Here is a 21,982-nt window from a genome sequence, read left to right as displayed (position 1 = left end):
TAGGCCTGAGTGTTCCAAGGCCTCTTACTGTCTTCATATTGTTTGGCTGTAGGTCTCTGAATGGAATAGGAGTCCAGCAGGATGCCATTAGGAGGCATTTTATTGCTATAATCCTGGAGCAGAACAGTAGTATTTGGTTTCCTCCTAGGTTCCCTGGCTATCTGGTCTCTGGCTCTTGGCCACCCAAGCAGCATTGTGTCTGGGTTCCATCTCATGGGGTGGGCCTCAACTCAAATCAGATAATGGTTGATTACTTCCTCTAGCTTTGTGCCACCACGGCACCAGCATCCCCTGTAGGCAGGTAACTCTTGTATGTCAAAGGGTTTGTAGCTGCCTTGGTGTTTACCTTTCTTTTTTTGGTAGCACGCAGACTACTTTCCAGTACCATGAATACTAGTCGGCAGAGGTGAAGGTTCCAGGTAGGCAACAGCTGAGCTTCTCCGTGTTTAGTAAGTTGCACAGGTGTTTTCTTCAGCAATAAGGCCTGACCATCAGACTGTGGGGAGCCACCAGTAGCCTTGGCAATAGTTAGATTGTTTGGGGTTTTCCCATGGGACCCCTTTGGCCAATAATTCCATTAGATCAAACTTGTTCCCAATACTAGAATGCATTTGGTGATACGGCATCTCCAGTTAGGGCTCTGGCACCCCTGTTACTTGGTGATGTCATTTAGATCACCTTCATATATGTATATATTAATGGGAAATTTTACTGTGTTGAATTTCCGTATGACTCAGAAAAGGGATCTCTCTTAAGTCTGTTTTCCTAAACATGTTAAGCATCTGTGTACTTCTAAGATGAGACTGTGCTTTTGGCCAGGGAGTAGAAGCAGTCTGATTCCGTAGAGACCAATTATAACTTTTAGTTTGCTTGAGCTGTTAGTGACACAATTCCAAGGCAGGAAAGGACCTTAGGGAGTCATCCATTGTGACAGAAACATAGAAGGCTACTTATGGTCTTCCCTGGAACCGTAAAGGCCAGGGTATCGAGAGTATCTTGATTAATTTAAAAACTGTACTTACACCACTCAAATGTGCACAACCTTCTAACCCTGCCTATTTTTCAGAGGCGGCACAGGACCAAGCTCTCTGAAGGCACCATTGGTGGTAACTCCATTCTGCTTTCCTTTGCAGAAAGCATGGTATTATCCATGCCACTGGTTCTAGATCTGCTTTTTCTTTTTGCATTACCCATTTAATAATAGGCTTGTTGTGGTTTGGATATGATATGTTCCCCTAAAAGGGCCATGTGTTGAGCTTGGTCCCCAGACAGTGATACAATTGAGAGGTGATTGAATCAAGAGGCTTCTAACTTCATCTAAATAACCCACTGCTAACGTCGTACTTGAGTGGGCTGTTGGAAGGCAAGACCCAGTTGAAGGAAATGGGTCACATGGAAGTGTGCCTCTCCAAGAATATCTTGTCCCGGGTCCCTTCTGTGCTGGCTTTGTGCTTTCTGAGTACTGCAGAGTGAATGGCTTCTTGCAGTACCACACACTCTCTTCATGATGATCTGAGGAGAATCTGCCTCAACGCAAGTCCACAGCAACAGGCTCAAAGAACACAGAACGAAATATCCCCACACCATGGGCTAAGAGAGACCCTTCCTCTGTGTCGCTTTTTGGAGGTACTTTGTCGCAGTGATGGGAAAGCTAACTCGCAAAGCCCTTCACATGGTGAGGAAGTGTTTTCCTATCTTAAACTTTGCAGCCTTCTACTGCATGTGGAAGGACACTGACGAGCAAGTGGGCGTTTCACAGTCAAGACACATTTCAATACCACACATCTAAGTGGGGCCCTTGTGGTCCGTGCATGCCTCGTGTATAAGTCTTATCTTCTGACCAAGCCTGATAACTCTCTTCAGAGACTCATTTGATGGGCACTCTGGATCCACTCATGAGAAAGCTAGCCTCTGGTTTCCTGAAGTCTTAGAAGACCAAACAATTCTCTGAGATGGGTATTGGCCAATTCTCTTACATTGGTAATTTTGATGATTTTAATAGTTATACATGTTTAATAGTATTTTAGTAACACCTTTAAAAGATGAGCAAATAGATAAAATTAGTTTCATATTTACAAGGTACAGTATATCTACTTTATGATGTTGACACTCATACAGATTATTGGGATTTTTTAATTTTAATTTTATTGTATTAGGATTTTGGAGTCTCTTTAATCTTAGTACTTTCAAGGCAGAGTCGGGAGAAGATCAGGAGTTCAAGGCCAGATTCTTAGTGATTTTGAAGCCAGGCTGCCCTGGCTACATGAGACCCTGTCTCTAGACACAAAAACAAAGGTTTGGCGATCTAGGCATCTTTCACACGTTCAGTGTGACTGATGAGCATCGTGGGTTGAATAGCTTCTTGGATTTCTCTACAATATAACTGATAATCAATTTCTTTTGTCTATGAGAAGTTAGGTGGAAACACAGTAGTCATTCGTTCTACACCAGATGGTAGAAGGAAATGATTCATAAATAACTAAGCTTGCGAGAAACACGAATACCATTCACTCGTGCAAGGATTCTGTTCTAGTTTTCTGGGAGGGAGGGGGTTAAAAAATATTGTTTTATTTTGTTGTTATTGCTGCTGATGGTAGTTTATTTTGACTACTAATTTACCATCAGAAGGAGGGCTATACACTTAGGATGAAATTGTCCTGTGAGGTGGATAGCATTTCGCCAGTCGCCTATCTGTTTGCATAAGCCATCCTCTGGGATGCAGGTCTGATGCTCTTGCCGTCTTTGCTCAGAATTGTTCAGTGTCTTCTCAGTGGGGCTTCTCAGAGTTGCTGGGTACGCTTATTAGTTTTTCTCATCTTGACACAAAGTAGAGTCACCTGGGAAAGAAGGGAACCTCAATTGAGTGCTTGTCTCTATTACGCTGGCCCACAGGCAGGTACAGCTAGGAGGAATTTTCTTGACTAAAGATTTATGTGGGCGAGTGCAGCTCATCCTGTGCAGTGCCGCCCTTGGGCAGGCGTCCTAGGTTATATAAGAAAGCATGTCAGTAAGCAGCATTTCTATGTGGTTTTGCTCCAGATCCTGTCTCCAGACCTTAGATTTCTGCCTTGGCTTCTCTCGATGATAAACTTTTACCTCCCACAATTTTCTTTTGGTCAGAGTTTGACATAGCCACAGAAACCTAACTAGGACATGTGATTAAAAGAATTACCTGTGAACTTACAGTGTCCAGTTAGACCAACAAAATCAGAGTACCCACCAGGGTACTGGTTTCTACCATCAATCTGGTTTGGGAAAAATGGCTTATGAAGTATTAATAAGATCTCACCTCTTAGACTCCTCATACGGTCCATTCTGGCCTAGCTTGTGACTACACCTGTCAACACCGAGAGCTGGATTTCAGAAGTTAAGGTGCAGCCTGGCTCCCCCTTTTCTCTCTCCATCCTCATTGTAGAACACTTCTTTCCCACTGTCATAAGTCCCACCCAGGACTGGCTCCTTGGTACTTCTTTGTCCCACAGTGTCCTCTCCACGTTTCTCAGTGTTCCCAATGTCTTTGCCTACAAGGCAGTGAGGGTCGGCAGCCCATGCTATGTGTTGCCCTTGCCCCTCACCTGAGAAGAGGGCCCGCCTTTCACTCTGCCATGCAGAACCACTGCATAGCAGGGCACAAGGAAACGATCAACAAATGTTTTTCTTTGCCTTTCATCTCTGTGTGTGTGTGTGTGCGCGCGCGCGCGCGTGTGCATGAATATGTGTTCATGCATGTGTGTGTATGAATATGTGTGTGCATGTGTCATCCATGTGTGTATGTGTGTGTGCATGAGTTTGTGTACATGTGTGCATCTATGTATGCATATTCATGTGTGTGTGCATGGATGTGTGTATGTGCATGTGTATGTACATTGTGGGTACATGTGTGTGTGCATGCACGTGTGTGTGTACATTCACGTGTGTGTGTGTGTATGTAAGGGAGGACAATTTATGGGAATTGGTTCTCTTCTTCCATGATGAGAGTACTGGGGATTAAACTCAGGTCTTTGGGTTTGCTGGCAAGCTTGTTCACCCACCGAACCATGTCACTAGCCCAGTATTTTCCTCATGTAAGTCTTCTGGACTTGCATTAGTAACAGTGTGCCTCTCTGTTTCCTGGTTTATAGATGCACCGTGTGGTACACTTACATCACCATATTCAATTCTGACCACAACCCTGACTGTCAAGGATAGTTGTTTTACAAGAGGGAACTCGATGGGCCAAATGCCCTGCCTCACCCACATGACTTATGACCCAAGACACTAACTCCAGGCTGCATTCATTCTGCTGTTACTTAATGTTTGTCCAGATTATAGCGGAAGCACGACCCCTTCAGAGTTCCGCTGCAGAGAAATGGCTTTTGCTCATTCAGTCCGTTCACCTTTTCCTTTTCTTTTTAAAGAAACCAAAAGCGTTGCTTTGATGGAGTTTTCTTTTCTGCTCTAAATTCTCATCTTAAAGCACAGATTCCACAAAACTTCTAGCAGCTGGTGTTTAATTACGCAACAGTTACCGGGTTGCCTAAACATTCACATGAGCAGTGAACACACAGATGACCAGTGGTGTTGGCTGGAGTCTGAGTTGGTGATTAGTCTCTTGAAGGCAGGAGACTGCGTGTCAGCTGGGTTATTCCCTTACTCCCTCCGGTGATGGTACTAACTCATTCCAACAGAACATAGATGTTTGGTGTGCAAATAACATGATTACATAATGGGGATGAAATAACTCAGGTGGTCTGTGGTGCTCATCCAACTATTACTGTATCATCATTGGTGAGGTGACTACAGTATCCTTCTGGTCCATATGCTTACACCGTAGCCTTCATCACCTAGTACATATAAAGCAGGAACACACAGCATCTCCTTGTCACACCTACAGTCTGCCACAGAAGTTTAAGGGTTAGGACTCCATTTCCTCTATTTCTGGGCATTATAACTTCATTGGGTGTGCGCAGACGTTTATATCTTAGACAAACTATCTCTTTTATTCTTTTTCCTTTTCTCCCACATCCCTTGCAGTAGTTGGGAAACATTGTACTTGTTGGGTTGTTGGTGTTGCTCCATTTTCTTGGATGCTCAATTAAAAAAGAAACAAAGAACACTCAGTTTAAAACCTGACAGGCTGCCTGCCGTAGTGGTGTAGACCAAGGTAGGCAAATCTCTGTAAGTTCAAGGCCAGCCCGGTCTACATAGTGAGTTCAAGGCCATCCAAGGCCGTACAGTGAGATCCTGACTCAAAACAAAACAAACAACAACCAAAACTTGGAGGGGCTTAATGATTAAGAACACACACTGCTCTTCGAGAGAACCTGAATTCGGTTCTCAGCACTTACTTTGAGTGGCTTACAGTCACCTGTAATTCTAGCTCCAAGGGGGTCCGGTACCTCTGGTCTTCACTCACAGGCACACACACACACAGACATTCTCACAGACACACTCACATACAGAAACACTGACAGACATATTCACAGACAGACACACACAGAGAGAAAGAAGAGACATAATTAAAAAATTAAATGTTTAAAATAACAATAGGTGAGCCTGTATTAAAACAACTGTTATGACTATTTAGTAGGTTCTGGTCTAGACTTTTAAATTACTGCCAACAGAACCTGCCCGGAGACTACAGTTTTCTGCTGTTTTTGCAGGAGTGTGGGTGTCTCAGTAATAAATCCGCCATGATGCTCAGTCAGGTAAAACATCTCTAGCCCATTAGAAGTGAATCAGCGAGCATACATGGTGATACCTGGTAAATACATTCACCGTCTGGCTTTGGATAAATTCAGGGCAACATGAAAATACTGAGGAAAGGGTCAATTTATGCATGCAGCATTTTAAATGCTGTCTACTTTGACAAATCGGACTAAAGGACAGCAACAGGGTCATAGCTGTTGTCGCCATTGTTTAAAATTTATCAACACTGAATTTCTCAGAACCCTGATGTCTGGACATGCAGTGCACGCCTTTAGTTCTAGCACTCAGGAGGCAGAGCAGGCAGATCTACATGAATTGGAGGCCAGCCTGCTCTACAAAGTGAGTTCCAGAATAGCCGGCGATACACAAGGAAACCTTGTCTCAATAAACAAACAAACAAGTAAATAAGTAGCATCTGGTTTTAAGATATAATTTGCATATGCTGTTCACTAACCCGGCAGGTTTTAGTATATTCAGAGTTTCACAACCATGCTGCATCAACTGTTCTGTTGAATTTTTAGTCCTTTTCACCATCCTGGAAGAAGCTCACACCCAACAGCAGCCACTTCCTATGACCTCCAAGTCTCCCAACCCCCACCCCACCCCCGGGAAAACACAGCTACCTCTGCCTGCATGAATGACTCATCCCAGACACTTCACATGAGTGAAGCTTTTAGATCTGTTGTTGCTTCTCTTTTTCGAGACGGGGTCTCATGTGATTCAGACGAGCTTCAGGTTTGCTCCGTAGCTGAGGATGACCTTGTCTCCTGGCCCTCCTCCCTCTGCTTCCCAAGTCCTGGGATGACAGGTCTGTGGCACTACTCAGTGTATGCAGTACTGGAGCTCAGATCCAGGCTTTATGTGTGACAGGCGAGCACTCTGCCCGCCAGGCTGCAGTAAGTTTACATGTTGGAGGTTCACCATAGCATAAGCCAGTTCTTCATCGTTTTAATTATCAGACAATATTCTGTTGTAGAGCTGTGCCACACTTTGTCCCCTCAAGAACAGATAGGTTTATCTCTTCATCTCCCCTTTGCTAACAGTACGGCTGTATGCACGCTCATGTACACTGCTGTATCCACACTCATGTACACTGCTGTATGCACACTCATGTACACTGCTGTATGCACGCTCATGTACACTGCTGTATGCACGCTCATGTACACTGCTGTATATACACTCATGTACACTGCTGTATGCACACTCATGTACACTGCTGTATATACACTCATGTACACTGTTATATGCACGCTCATGTACACTGCTGTATGCATGCTCATGTACATGGAAATATATTTTCGCTTCTCACTATATGTATCCAGAAGTAGAAATGCTGAATAGTGTGGTAATTCTGTTTAACCTTTAAGGAAGCGCCAGGATATTCTGCAGTGTGACTAAAAATATTAAGACTTCTGATGGCAGCATGTAAGGATTCTAGTTTCTCTGTCCTGTCTCCAATATCCTTAGCTCTCACTGTTGGTAGAGTCCCGACAACTGGTATCAGGGCGTCCGCTCTGCTTTCACTCTTCATCCCCTGGTAGCTGATGAAGTTTGACAGTTTTTAATAGTCCATTGGCCCACTTTTTCATCATCCTGGGAGGGACATCGACTAAGATCCTTCACCCATGTTGTTGCAATTTTTTTTGTTTTATTGTTGAGTTAGATGAGTTCTTTGCATAAGCTACATACAAATCCCCCGTCCGGTGTATGATTTGCAAGCATACCTTCCACCATGTAGGACGTGGTGTCCGTCTACTTCCAGCTGGGTATAACTATGTGTCTTGGAGTCTCCTTTATTATTTGAGACATCATGTCTCCCAGAGCTTTATAGTCCACGGTTCTCCCTCCCTTTGTTACAAACCGCCTTTGGCACTGTATGGCTCCTGTGTGGTACCAGAAGAAGATGAGCGTCCAGAGCTTGGGGCTCAGCTTAGCCTAAGATTCACGCTCAACAACGACGTGTTCAGGTACATTCAAGTGACCCTTGAATCTGGAAATAATGATCCCCATCAAGACTGACCCAAGAGATCTGCTAAGAAGGGCCTTACTGGAATCTCGGGTTGGGAAGGAGCTCGTATTACTTGGTACAGAACTAAGACTCACATTTACTGCTGGTAACTCTGATGAGACTTGTAGTGAAGCTACTTCTATTTCTTCTTGGATACTAAGGTGAGAGGAGGTTGGGGTGGGGAGGATCAGCTGGTCCTCCTAAGATAATTGCCTCATATTCTCTTAGCACAGCAGGATTTGCTAAATAATAATAAATAATTTTTAAAAATCACTTCATTTCAAAAGATTTACTGGAATTCCTGAATGAGAAATGCCCATATTGTATCCTTGGGTTTTGTTGTTGTTTGTTTTCCTTCTTCATAAAACAGAAACAACTATGTATTTTTAGGAGAAAACGTTTGGCAGCCATGCTGATTATAATACTACATCGGAAACCACTTCCTTTGATCGACTGTGAACCAGATGCCCTTCCTCGTAGTTAAAAGCCTGTTGGTGACGCATTTTTCTCCAGTGACAGCCACATTTCCTTGAGGTTCAGAACGGGATCCCTCAACCTCAAGAGAACCTGAGGGAACCACCTCCTTGCTTTTGCCAAGGGACCCCAGAAATAGTATTGCCTGGAGTGTAGCAGACCCCAGGACAGACCTCGTTAGGCTTCTCTGCCAAGCTATAGCTGGGGCTTCGGACAACTGCTCCAAACTACCAGACACATGGGAAGACAGCACGAAGTGTTCCATTGGTCAGACTCACAAAGCAGAGTCAGGGGTCCCCGGGGAGCCCCACTTACCAAGTGCTTCTTAAAGTGCTTGCTTTGCTCTTAGACCCGAACTTACTCTTTGTGAGGCAGGTGGTAAAGGGAGTAAATATTATTATAATTCAGTATTAGTCAAGTCAGCAAGTTTCCTGACCTGCTTTTCCACTCCCACCTTAACCACCCAGCTGTTAATGAGTGTGACCAAGAGGATCAAATCTGCCATCCACTCTGTCTGCAGGGGAGTCGACTCGGAAGATAGTGCTTTTGGGACAGGATTCCTCTGTCGCCATTGAGCTAGGCTGCTGGCCTCTTTTAGGGCAAAGGTGTGAACATGGGGGTGGAGGGCAGGAGGAGCAACACAGAGCTTCTCCACTGAGAATATTCTTCTTGTCTTTGGAAGTTAGCCTTAGCCCTTGGGACAGCGGTGTATACTTAGTGTGACTTGTTTTTCCAGACACGGCTTTCTCCGCAGCCAGCACTTACAAATAGTTCTGCATCCTCTGTGTTTGCTTTGTGCTTTCTCTGAATTCACAGATGTACATCCTCCATTCTCCTAGTGGATTAAAACCATCAAGGAGTCTCAGGATTATGTGTGTCAGTAAAGGTGCCAGTTTGAGCAGTGTATACCAAGTCAAGTCTGAGAGAGCAGCCTTGGTGTTGTGAATAGAATACTAAGTTGGAGTCTGTGGGCCGCCTGGTTATGAATGGATTATTTGGATATAGAGAGAAGTTATTTTTAGGTCTGGTATGCCTATAAACCCTGAAGCTAAGTGTTTTACAAATGAGGAGAGTATGCCCTGTATAAAAATTGCCAGATGTCAGTCTCTGCATGTGCCAACTGACAAGTGTTTCATAGCTCCAATGTCTAGAAGAGACGGTGCCCATTTCTTTCTAAGCAAGCTTAAAAGGGAGAGTTAATGTAAAACACCACTGAACGTTTTATAATGCACTGTGATACCAACAGCACCCAGCATTTGGAATTATCTGAAAGGCATAATTTCTCTCATGACTCAATGTGTGTTTGTGGTATTATTACAAGTGTGAGACATATTTCTATTAAAATTTGCTATATTTTCCCTTCAATCCCTGTCATTTTTTTAAAAGAAGAAGGCCAGTACATGTTTTAAAATAAAACATCCAAGGGCCAGTGGCTCAGTGGGTAAAGGTGCAAGCTGATGGTCTGAGTTCAATCTCTTAGACTTACATGGAGGAGGGACAGAACCAACTCCTACAGGCTGTCCTCTGGTTTCAGCACCCAGTCTGTCTTGCACATGTGCCTACATGCATGCATACACAGAATTGTGGTGAATAAATGAATATAATATTAAAAAGTAAAAGCCAACCTGGGTGCAAGACTCCAGCAGAGGCCGTATACATGGCCACCTGTGTGATAGGAGTCGCTCTGCATGCCTTGCCTGTTTGCATATCTTGGTCACTTCCATGACATCACCAGGGGATTCTTGTCTTTCCTCAGAAATCCGAGCCCAGCTGGTAGAGCAACAAAAATGCCTGGAGCAGCAGACGGAGATGCGAGTTCAGCTGCTCCAGGACCTCCAAGATTTCTTCCGGAAAAAAGCCGAAATTGAGACAGAATATTCTCGGAACCTGGAGAAGCTGGCAGAAAGGTTCATGGCCAAAACAAGAAGCACTAAGGACCATCAACAGTTCAAGTACGAAGGGCTGTTTTGAGCTGTGGGCATTGCCCTAGGGGCCCAGGGTTTGGCTAGCATGCATTGAGGTCATAGGTTCAATGCCTGGGGTCAGGTGGGGAGAGGAGGGAAGGAAAATGGAAGGTGGGGAGGAAGACTTGAGCTATTGGTTCAATACCTGGGATGCAGGTTGGGGTGGGGGAGTGAGAGAGGGGTGGGGGAAGGAAAGGAGGGAGATAGGGAAGGAGGGAAGGATGGATGGAGAGACAGACAGATGGACAGATGGACAGATGGAGAGAGACTTGATTCAGATTCATCTTTCCAAGGTGATGGCTACCTTGTCTTTTCTCCAGACCTCTTTGGGTCTAGACATTTCCTCTTTTGTGTATGAAGTTATTGGCAAACATGTCCCCATAAATCTAACAGGCTTTCTCCATTCCCAATTAAGCTACATAGACATAAGTTTATATTTTAAACCAAAATTTATAAAATTCCCAACTAAAGAAAAGGGGTTGATATCAGCCATAGTAGACATTTGAGAGGGTGAGTTTAAAGTAGCTGTTTTAAACAAAAGCCTCAAGATTATTTTCTTCTTCCTTCTCTTCTTTCTCCTCCTCTTCTTTATTTTTTTCCATTTCTTAAAAGCCAGGTCTCACTCTGTAGCCTAGGCTAGCTTGGTACTTGTGACAGCCCTGCCTGCCATGTACCAGGATTATAGGCCTGCAGCACTCTTAAATTTGTGTGTGTGTGTGTGTGTGTGTGTGTGTGTGTGTGTGTGTGTGTGTGCGTGTGAATAAGTAATAACTTTTGTTTGGGTTTAGTGTTCCTGGAGAGCATGCCCCACCTTCACCCAACATATCTGTAGTAATTATAATAAAAAATTTTTAAAACACTTTCAGTAATAGCTTATGGGTGAGCACAGCTAAACTTTAGCCATTAATGTACTTCATTAAATTAGAAAAAACATACAGGTGTTCTGTTCATGAGACTTTCTTTATAATGTAAAGCCCCAAGAGGAGTGATCGGTAAGTGGACACATACTGACTAGCTGACTCTGAAAGGGGACTGAAGAGGGGAGCCTCATGGTTTAGGACCAAAAGGGAGAGGTTGTAAGCCAAGGTTTGTAAAATAGTAGTTCTTTGAGAGTATGCTGTAATTGGATGGGCAGTGTGGCCACAGACACTAACTGGAGCACACCACAGACTCTTACATGTCTTTGTGGGCAGTTTGGCCTTTGTCCTGCAGACATAGGAACCTCTGAGGCATTTTAAGTTGACCTGCCCACACCTTCAATAAAGTGATGGGCAAGGTTGTCAGCTACAAGAAGATAACTATGAAGGGAGAACACCAAGGGTCACATGGTGTGTGGCCTTGTGGTCTTAGCCTCCCTAGAGAGAGGGGCGGATACCCAATATACAAGTAAAATGGTAACGTGGGCTATTGTTTCAAAAAGCACAATGGGCCAGGAATCTGGAAACAGTGTTGCCATTTCAATTCAGCAATGATGGTTACAATATAACTGATGCCCTCATGATGCACCTGGATTCATAGGGAGGCAAGGGATGCTTCCATGGTCAAAAGGAAAGGCAAGAGAAGTGAAGGTTTGCATATTGTTCAAAGGTACCCATCCCTTAATCCTGCAGAATGAGGTCTACACAAGATGAAGATATGTACAGATAAAGATGAAGACAAAGTTACCGCTGTACGCCTCTCTTCCTTTTGCTCTAGTTCCAGAGGATAGCCCACCCCAGTGATAGAGGCCCAGCTACCCTCCCACACAGGACAACAAAGAGACTCTCCTGCTCAGCCTAGGGACTGGGGATGCTACTGAGAACCAGGCCTCTTTCTTCTCACTGATCTTGAAGTTCCACTCCAAACCTTCTCATGACCTTGGAGCCTGTTTAAAGGGAGAGTAGCCAGGTTAGCGAGATGGCCTAGTAGGTGGAGGCCAAGCCCGATGACCTGAGTTCAATTCCCAGAACTCACATGGTAGAAAGAAAATAAGCTACCAAAGGTTGTTTTCTGATCCCCATGGGCATGTGCCCCTTCGACTACATGCAATCAAATATGTATGCATGCAGCTTCAAATTGCCTTTCACTTGAGCATTCTTCATTATTGAATGTAGAGCTGCAGATAAATGGATTCTAAATGGATCAGAAACTTAAAACCCAGCTTCATTAACAAGCCAGCCAGACCTGGGTCTGAATAATGACTATTGCATGACTGTGTCATTTTGTACCTTCTCAGAGCTTTGGTTTTTCTGACAGGAGGCGTGGGAGCTCATGACCCTTTATAAGTGGCAAAGTCCTCATGGTGACTGGAAACTGGCTTGTGCATGTGTGTACGCATGCGCATAGCATTTCTTCTCCTTTTTTCCGGGCAAATGAGTCTTTAGCAGAGTGATGCTCAGGCTTCTCGAAGCTAGAACTTGGAGCCTGTTTTTACTCAGTTTGAAGACAGTATCTGTGCAAACAGTCCTTAGCCTAAAGTCACTACTGCAAATAAAAAGAGCAAGGCTTGGATCAGCCTCCGATACAAAGACTCACTCTGATACTCACTCTGGTCCTTATCCAATCTTTGGTAAGCTTTAGAGCTCACCTGTTGACAGTCAGGACAAAGTGAGTGGCTGTGGTAAGGATTAAATAGAGTTAATGTTAAGTCTTGATCAGAGCAGCCTCCGAACAAAAATCGCTAACTTTATATGCTCAGCACTTACTATGCGCCTGAGGCATGACGGCAAACGTTTAAACACAGATAGGCACCCAAGTGGTCTTCGTGATGACCTCACGAAACAGGTTATGCTATTTATCCATTGTACAAAGAGTCTGAAGTACAGAGAGATTAGTAGTGTTGTCCCACGACCACACAGAAAAAGAGTAGGAGCTGAGATGAGAACCTAGGGCAAGAACCACCCACAGCCTTTCATTAATATTTATGCAAATTTGAGACAAGATCTCTCCAAGTTATCCAGGCTGGCTTGCGATTGGTTGTCTTCCTGCCTTAGCCTCCCAAGTTGCTAGGATTGCCAGCCTGTACCTCCAAGCCTGGCTTAAAGTCCTATGCCTCACCCTGCCTACTGCTTCTCACTCAGTAAATGATAGCTGCTATTATTACCATATTATTATTGATATTACGGTTGGCACTAACAGCAAGGCAATGATGATAATGTGTTTTATCCACTAGGTGAAGTACTACTTGTCGCTTTTCGTCTGAGTGGACACTGAGAACACAGAGATGCATAAAATATTCTCAAGGAATTTATGAGCACCTCAGGACAAAGGATAAGCATAGTTCAGATGAACGCAGTAGCACTTGCTTCCAGGGCTGACGAGACAGAGGGTGTCAGTTGAAAGGCTCTACACCTCTGCCATACACACAACATTCCTTCCTGATGGTTCAGAGAAAAAAGAAAATGTCTCAGGTCAGGGCTAGAATTCCAGGGCGCAAGGGGATTCCTTCCTGGGCCCCTTTCTGGTTCTGATCTGGCTTGCTTTTTCTTTTAGACATAAATTGTAACTCTATGTAGGTGTTTGGGGTGGTGAATATTTTCTTTGTATTTGTTTTTAACATGGGGCCTTGAACTTGCTGCATGGGCTAGCCTGCCCTTAAACTCTTCACCCTCCTGACTCAGCTGCCCAGATTGAGTGCAATAGTAACTGTAGAATCTGAGCGGTAGAAAGACGTGATGTTCTTTTTGTTCCCCCTGACTTTAATGTTCAGTCATAAATGTTTGTGACTAATAAAATATTGCATCTTACTGAAGAGTTGGCTCAGTGAGTGAAGAAGGGCTTGCCGGTGTCCTGCATCCCCATCCCAGACCCTGTGTATAGCAGCACATATGTATCTGTAAACCCTGCACTCCCGCAAGAAGACAAGACGCAGAGATAAGAGAATCTTTATTACTTTAAAGGCCAGTAGCCTGGCAGACAGTGATAAATAGTGAGGCCCCTATTCAAACAATGTGGAAGATGAGGGCCCACGTTGCAGGTTGGCCTCAGACCTCTACACCCATGCCACAACACGTGTACTCTCTTCCCTGTCCCCCCACCCTTCCCCACTCGTGTACACATGCAAATTAAAAAGAAGAAAAATGAATAAAACCCCACATCGGATTACATTCTTTGCCAGGGTTAGGAGAAACACTGCCACTTTGCCGTTTCATGGGTTAGGGTTTTTTTTTTTTTTTTTTTTTTTTTTTTTTTTTTTTTTTTTTTTATAGTCGACAACAACAAATTGTGCTTTTAATTTTTATTTTCAGGCAGTGACGTTTTGGTTGCTTACTGTGTTGGGATGGAGTTGGCTTTGACTATATATATGTATCTGTGTTTAAGTTTGTGTGCTTTGCAGTTCGTGTGTTTTTATCGTCTAGAATAAACCAGGATCATTTATGAATCTGAGACAGCTCTGTGAGTTTCATCGGGACGTGTGACAGGCCGCGAGCCCGAAGACTTTTGGGTTCTACTCATAAGCCTCGAGACAATACCATAAAGCTCAGATTCTCCAGGAGTGGCTTTTGGAGGCTGGAGTCTATGCATCCAGGGATTAATAAATAACTTTCCAATTTGTATTCTGTGGAAAGTGTCTTAGCCAAATTTCTTTTCCAGCAGTAGGCTGAACACTCAAAGCAGACTTTGTGAGCTGCAGCAGACCAGTCTGTGTGTGAGACAGTAGCCAATAGATTTTCATGTAAACACAAGTGCTTTCCTGGGGGGGGGGGGGGGGGCTAAACCTGGGGGCTGCCTAAGCACTGTCTAGGTTGGGTTCCTGGGGCCCTGGTCAGGGGCAGGAGGCTGTACCATGGTTTTTGAGCCAAGTTTTCTTGCCAAGCCTGGTAAGTTGCAGGATCCCTGCAGGCTACGGCATGCCCTGATCTAAGAAATGCTTAGACCACAATGAACAGTGGCAGCCCCATTCGTCACTGCTCCTCCAAGTGCATGAGCCACCTCTCTAGGCTGATCCCGTGGTAATCCTGTTCTTCTTTATCTCTCAGGAAAGACCAGAACCTGTTGTCTCCAGTGAACTGCTGGTATTTGCTCCTGAACCAAGTGAGGAGAGAGAGCAAAGACCACGCCACCTTGAGTGACATCTACCTGAACAATGTTATTATGCGGCTCATGCAGTTAAGTGAGGATTCCACCCGGATGTTTAAAAAGGTAGACTCCGTACACCCTGTCTCAGTGTACTTCCAGATAACCACCCTGCCTACAGCCGCACAGGAGAGGAGAGTTAAAGGCGTGACTATCCTAGAGACACAAATTAGAGGATGAAACCTGAGTGCGTGTACTTACACTGTATGCTCGTGGGGTGTATGTGTTTGCCCGTGTGTGTGTGTGTGTGTGTGTGTGTGTGTGTGTGTGTGTGTGTGTGTGTACGTTTTAAGGTATACATTACAGTCTACTAGACATACTTATTTATATTCAGCAAATTAATGAATATTTTAGCTGAAGAACATGAGCAAAAGAAATATTTTGGTGATGGGTACCTGCAGGGTGCTGGAGAGACAGGTCAGCGGTTAAGAACTTACACTAGGTAGCTTATACTTAAAGGACCCAAGTTTGCTTCTAGTACCCACGCTAGGCAGCCTACAGCTGTCTGTATGTCCAGCTACAGGGGACCTGATGCCTCTGCCCTCCGTAAGCACTTACATTCATACCCATAAACAAACACACACACACTTACTTAAAATAATAAAAATATATTTTTAAGTACCTGCAAGTTTCCTCTGACCCCTACCCTTAGAAAAGAACCACACTTAGACAGAAGGGCCTCACGTTCTTCTTTCCTGGCTCACACATGACCCAGCTTGTAAAGCACATCACGTGTGTGGCCCTCCCAGAAAAAAATGTTATCACACTGTCTGTCTCCTTAAAGTTCAGCCTCAGAGACTATGGGAGACTAAGGTGGGAAAAGCAAAAATTCCACAGGGCCCAGAAAATTCAGTGTCTAATATGTTAGAAAGCTTCCTTCTCCCTGAATCCATTTACAGAAAAAACAAACAAAACAACAAAACCTAGGCTTCTAAGTCTTCATATCATTGATAGCTTCAGTCAGCCCACAGCAAGTACTTTCATAGTTTGGACATTTTTTTGTGGAGAACAATAACGGAATTGGAACATTTCCTGTATAAAGGATCCTTGCCTAGCTTTCAGTTTCTATGTTGAGAGCATGAATTTCCACAGACCTTCTCAGCTTCGTGTTAATGGTGTTCCACGCCTAGATTGATACCCAGACCTTTCTTCTGTAATTTTTTTTTAGCTTCAGAGAAGGGGGGGGTTGGAGTGTGCCCAGGCGATTCAGGCTTTATTTGTGTTTCAAAGGGGGCCTCTTAAAACAAGGGTGTAGTGTCACAGAGGCCAGCTGGAAGGCGGCTCAGCTGTGCTTGATGTAGCCACATTAGATTTGATTTCTGACCTAGAAATGGAATTTGGCGAGTTCTAAGACACTGTGTGCAGTGTTCAATAGAGAGAGGGGGAGAGAGAAGTGTTTCAAACAAAGAACTTTCAGTGTTGGATCTAAGACTAGGCAGAGAAATATCTTAACATGTTAAATAAAATTTGTGTGTGTGTGTATGTATATATATATATATACATATATCTATATATCTATATATCTATATCTATCTATATCTATATCTATATCTATATATATATATATATATATATATCAGTCTGTGGTTGTATCCATGAGCATATACAGGGGTCCAAGTGCTAGGCATCTGCAAAGATGGAAAAAGGCTGGTCTCAGGAAGGTCGCAGCGAACCTACATTTGGACATTTGGATACTACTAAAAGATGCTTCCCCAGCATGGGGGCATTGGCAAGGATTCAGGACTTATAAGGCTAGCTCCTCGTTTTATTCATCCACTGAACAAACATCTGTAAGCTGTGTGGCTGTCAAAGTCAGTTAAAAGACAGGTCTCTGCTCGCAGGGAACCCATGATAATAATCACGCACTCCCAAGCTAAAGAGAGGTGCAGCCCACTGCGGGAGGCCTGGGGATGGGAATCTTTACTTAACATAGGAGACAGAAAAACCTCCAAAAGGGGGCTCTGGAAATGAAGAGGGGAAGAACGTTCGTGAGATGAGGAGAGACAAGGGGGCCTGCAGGAACACGTGGGGGGGGGGATAGTGAGTTTGATGGGACTGGATGGCATTTGATAGATTAGAACAGGTGAAGGGGTGGAGGCTAGCTAAGGTGGCCAAATAAGGAGGGACCTCTCACGACAAGGACAAGAGCTTAATGAAGCTGTAGAAACAAGGATGATAGTCACCTGCGTTTGACTCTTCTGCTTCATTTTGTGATCTTGGGAGATTGTTCTGGAGATTCAAGAGAATGCCCTGTCTCCGCTCTTCCTGAGACTGAACACTGAACAAAGCAAGGTTGAGCAGAGGGAGAGCCTGAACCACTGTGAGCTCTGGGGTGTAGAGAACCTCTGGGGTCCTCTCATATCCAAGCAGGGAGCCTTAGGTTTCAGGTTCGGAGCACTTGAACTTGGAGTGCCCTTAGGAAAGGCTACTTCCTTTGACAGAAGGGAGTTCTCAAAGGCCATTCCCAGGGAGGGATCAGCTGTGAGTCTCAACAGCCCACAGCCAGTGTTCCCAGTAGCTGAGGAAATGAATTCCTAATTTTTGTAAAGATCAATCTGGGGAATGCACGGTAAATAGAAAAGCAAGCAGACACACGCCGCTTGTTCGCTATCAGGATTCATTATTCATTTAGATGCTGAGGCTCACCGTCTATGCAGTAGATTCCTACAAATGTCGTTGTTGCGGGGAGGGTGTTATATACACCCTGAACAGCCTTCTCTCTCAATTATGGCGGATGAGCTGGAGAGACTCAGTCATTACAACCACAAAGACAGAGCTTGCTGAGGAACTATCAGCCTATTAAACGTGCAAGCCCATCGCAGCCCACCTGCAGTCAAGGATGCCACACTCAGTCCCAATCTCAGGTCTTTGGACTGCTAGACTTAATTTTTTTTCTGCTTACTTTTGAGTCGTTGTATTCTGTGTTCACTTTGGTCTTGCTAGGGAGCCAGGGCTGTCTCAGAGTGTGATTCTCTCCTCTCTGCCTCTCTGGTGCTGCGATTACAGACCTCCCCCACCACATCTGGCTTTTTCTTTCTTAGGCACTGAGTTTCCAGTTCTGCAGCTCACTTTCCGATGTTACGGTGCTAGATTGTCTTAACAGCCTATGCTTTATCAAAATGGAATCATCACAGTGAGCCTGAAGTGGCCTTTGGAATAACTGTGGCGCCTTTGGGGGAGAGTTTAGAGTGTCCTCATTTTTTCAGAGTATCCCCTATCTTTATGGAGATCTGCATAGATACTGTGTGCTTGATAGAACTGGCCTCTTAAACGTAATCAGAGGCAGAAGCCTTTTATCCAAACTGTTCTGTCGAATCAAGACTTCGGAGCAGGTGATTGCAAGAATGCTTTTATATCCAAATGGATATAATTATCAAGACGACTCTGTAGGAGTTTCCAACTCGATGCAGAGTGGTAGGGAACAACATAGAGACCTAGTTCTTCATTAGATCAGAGCAGTCGTAAAAGTCCTTGTACATGGACTTGACTCAGAAGTGGTTATAGAAGCAGTTCTATATGAAGCTAGCATAAAGGGTGCCAAGCACTGTGCCCCAGCTCACGGAACCCCACAACTCCTGGAGAGGACAGATACTATCTGTAAGCCACATTTTGGGGTGATGGAAGAATATGCTCAGGGAAGTAAGCAGAGGAGAAATGCTTTCTGTGCATTCTTGTCTTTGCTCATAGGTGTTAGGTGGCTTGTAGCTACTTCAGACTTTCTTGGTTTTTTTTTTTTCCAGGGGTGGGGGTGCTAATAATTGGTTGATTTGGTCAAACACTTTTGAGATTAGGTTTTTAGGTTGGCTGTATTCCTCCTCTCCTGCAAAAAATCTATTCTACCCCTGAGCATAGACTGAGAGACCAGAAGGTCTGTGTGTGCTAACACAGAGGCACTTGCTTGCCCATAATTCTTGCAGCTCTATTCACCATACTAGGGAATGGAATTAGCCTTGGTGTCTATCAACTGAAGATCGAATAATAAAAACACTATACGTGCATGCGGTAGAATTTTTTTCACATGCAAAGGCAAATGAAATTTGCAAATAAGTGGGATGGAACTGGAAAAATGGATCTATTCCAGGAGGTTAACCAGGTGCAGAAAGACAAACGCCATGTGCTGCCTCTCGTGTGATAGCCTCATTTTGAATCACTTTAGATTTGTGTAACCAACTTGTAGTGCCTTCTGAATCTGGGAAGCAAGGAAAGGGACACTGGATGGGGGTGGGGGTTGCCTTAGGGAGAAGGGGTAGGAGTGGGAAGGTTTCACCAGGCCTGAGCGTTGGGGCTGAGGAAGAGGAGACTGCAGTACGAGAGGGTTGGTCAAAACCCACAATTGTATGAAAAATCTAGTGCCGTGTTAGCTAATTAAAAAATATAAGTTTAAAAAAAAATAAGAAGAAGGGAGATGCCCCACATAGTTAGATAGCGTTAGTCCTGGAACCCGGGGGTTACTGCAACCGTGGCTCCCAGTCTTCATCAGAGAAAAGCTTCTTTTGCTGGATGGCGAAGACAGAGACTCACAGCTGTTCCAAGTACAGAGACTAATTAATTGATGCTGGAGTACTCAGCTCTGAATGAAACATAAACACCACCACCACCACCACCCCTCCCAAGGCTCCAGGAACACAATGAGAGGCAGGGCAGAAATATTTTAAGAACCAGAGGCTGGGGAAGACTTCTTTGTAACAGCGACTTTTGAGGGGACAAAGCTGTCATACTCACGGACACACAGCGCCTGCTGTGGTTGCCTGCATAAGACACACACACCCTTGCAATCAGTCATCCCACTGCTGCAGAAGGTGCTGTAGGCTGGGCCTGTTAGTCCTGCATTCCAGAGATCTACCACTCCCTGCTGAACAATGGGCTACTGGGAATTCTGGGGGGGGGGGAGGCCTTGTCTTCAGTCAGGTACCCATAGGTGGGCCCACCAGGCTCCAAAGGGCAGTTCTAAACCCATGCTCCAGCATGTGGTTAAACTCAGTGGATCACAAAAGGACGTGAATGTGTGGAGGGACCGTAGGGTGGAGGAGGGGTGGAAAGAGTAAGTGTACTCTACATCTCACATGGAATCATCGGAGAACAGACATAATGAAAAAAAATTTTTTTAAAGCCTGACAAAAATTATCTGTGGATGGAGGCAGCAAACATGTCAGTCATCCACCCTAAAGCAGCTGAGATTGGCCTCAGGCCACTAAGAATAACCCTCCTCTGGCCTAAGACCATGGGTTATCAGATTCAGACCCAGAGATCTGAATCCTTAGGCAAGTTTGGCCATCGAAGATGGCGTGACTTAATCTGACAGGAGGGGGAGATGACGGCTAAGATCCATAGTCTTTCATTTTGCTTCTATCAAAGTAAGCTGTATCTATTTCTACACTTCAGTATGAAGGACAGAGACATTTCGTGGGGATAAAGCGGGGCTGCCAAAGGGAACATTTTAAAAGAAGTCACTTGTCCAAACAGATGTTTTAGTTGAAGTTAATTAAAAAAAAATAAAAATACATACAAACCACGGGTGTACTGCCAGTCTCTGAGGCTCTGACCTTGTTTTGAGAAAAAGTCCCTGAGGGGCTGATGGGATGGCTCAGCAGATAAAGGTGTTTGCGGCTAAGCCTGATGAAACTGAGTTCAAGGCTGGAGACGGGGCTCAGCTGTTAAAGAATAGGCTTACAACCTAATAAAGAAACAGTTCAGTCCCCAGAGCCTACATGGTGGAATGAGAACTCCCACACATTGGCCCTTTGACCTCCATATGCTCGCTGTGGTTTGTATGCGACAGCACCCACACACACACACACAGGCACGCATGCACAAACAGCTATTTTTTAAAACCTATACATTTTGAAGTATTGCAAATGAAAACTGCCAATGCATTTCATAGTCATATTTTTTTAATTATAATAATAATTTTTAAATACAACAATAATTTATAATAAAATATAATTTTTAAATATAACAACAATTCCCTTATAGAAATGCAGGGAACACTGAAAATATTTTTTAAATAACCCAATTTGACACAATCCACTAATGGTTTGTATTTTTTGAATAGTGATACGTATGTTCATAGGTATAATTTGCAAACGTTTTACACTATGTGCCTATATATATTTCACAATTGTATATACGTGTTGCACTTATTCGTATGCTGCAGATTTTTTTTTAATTGAGATACAACTGCATGTAGTTTGGCCACCTGCCCTCCTCATGTAAAATATTAGCACGCCTAGAAATGACCCCTCAGATCATCAGGGAAGTTGATGGCCTCATGGCGTACATCACCGTTTGCATGGCTCCATGCCTTTTCCTGTAACTGGACATTTGAGTCTCTCATGTACCAGTGAGACTTAGGTTGCATAATCAGAGAAGGAATTGCCAGGTCAAGGGCAGCCGCAGACTTTCACAGCGTGGATGCCCTTCTTATCCTTTTGAGGTTCTGGACTGCTGACAGCCATGACTCTGACTTATCCAATTATACGTTCCCGGAAAAGTAAATGGACTGGTCTTCGGTTTTCCTTTTCTTTTTTATTAGCAGAGAGCAACCAGACATGAGTTAGTATGCTTATGTAACATTCGTAAATAATATAGCAAGAACCTTTCCAAAGCATTTTAGTGCACTGTACCAGAAGAATTAAATGGTGTTCTGGTGGCCTCGGGGGCAGCTTAATTATTGATACAAGTAAGAAAAGCCCAAACCAGCATTACTCTCTGGCTCTCTTGAGTCTTAGCAACCATATGGCTAGCTCCTTTTTCTAGAAGTAAATCAAAACTGGACTTATTTCTTATAATGGTA

At 44.2% G+C, this 21,982-nt stretch overlaps 1 protein-coding gene across 2 annotated transcripts in view; it reads left to right on the top strand.

Annotated features, from left to right (window-relative positions):
* Srgap1 (SLIT-ROBO Rho GTPase activating protein 1) overlaps positions 1-21,982 on the top strand; it is a 258,469-nt gene that overhangs the window by 101,666 nt on the left and 134,821 nt on the right. For both annotated transcript variants that reach the window (XM_076920365.1, XM_076920366.1), the window contains exons 2-3: positions 9,927-10,122; positions 15,093-15,255. In XM_076920365.1, the coding sequence (XP_076776480.1) occupies positions 9,927-10,122; positions 15,093-15,255 (359 nt within the window). The remainder of the gene's footprint in view (positions 1-9,926; positions 10,123-15,092; positions 15,256-21,982) is intronic.

The sequence above is a fragment of the Arvicanthis niloticus genome, chromosome 22 (assembly GCF_011762505.2).
Source record: "Arvicanthis niloticus isolate mArvNil1 chromosome 22, mArvNil1.pat.X, whole genome shotgun sequence".
Classification (NCBI taxonomy): Eukaryota; Metazoa; Chordata; class Mammalia; order Rodentia; family Muridae; genus Arvicanthis; species Arvicanthis niloticus.
The sequence above is the reverse complement of the archived record's forward strand: the minus strand, read 5'-3'. Positions and strand labels throughout refer to the sequence as shown.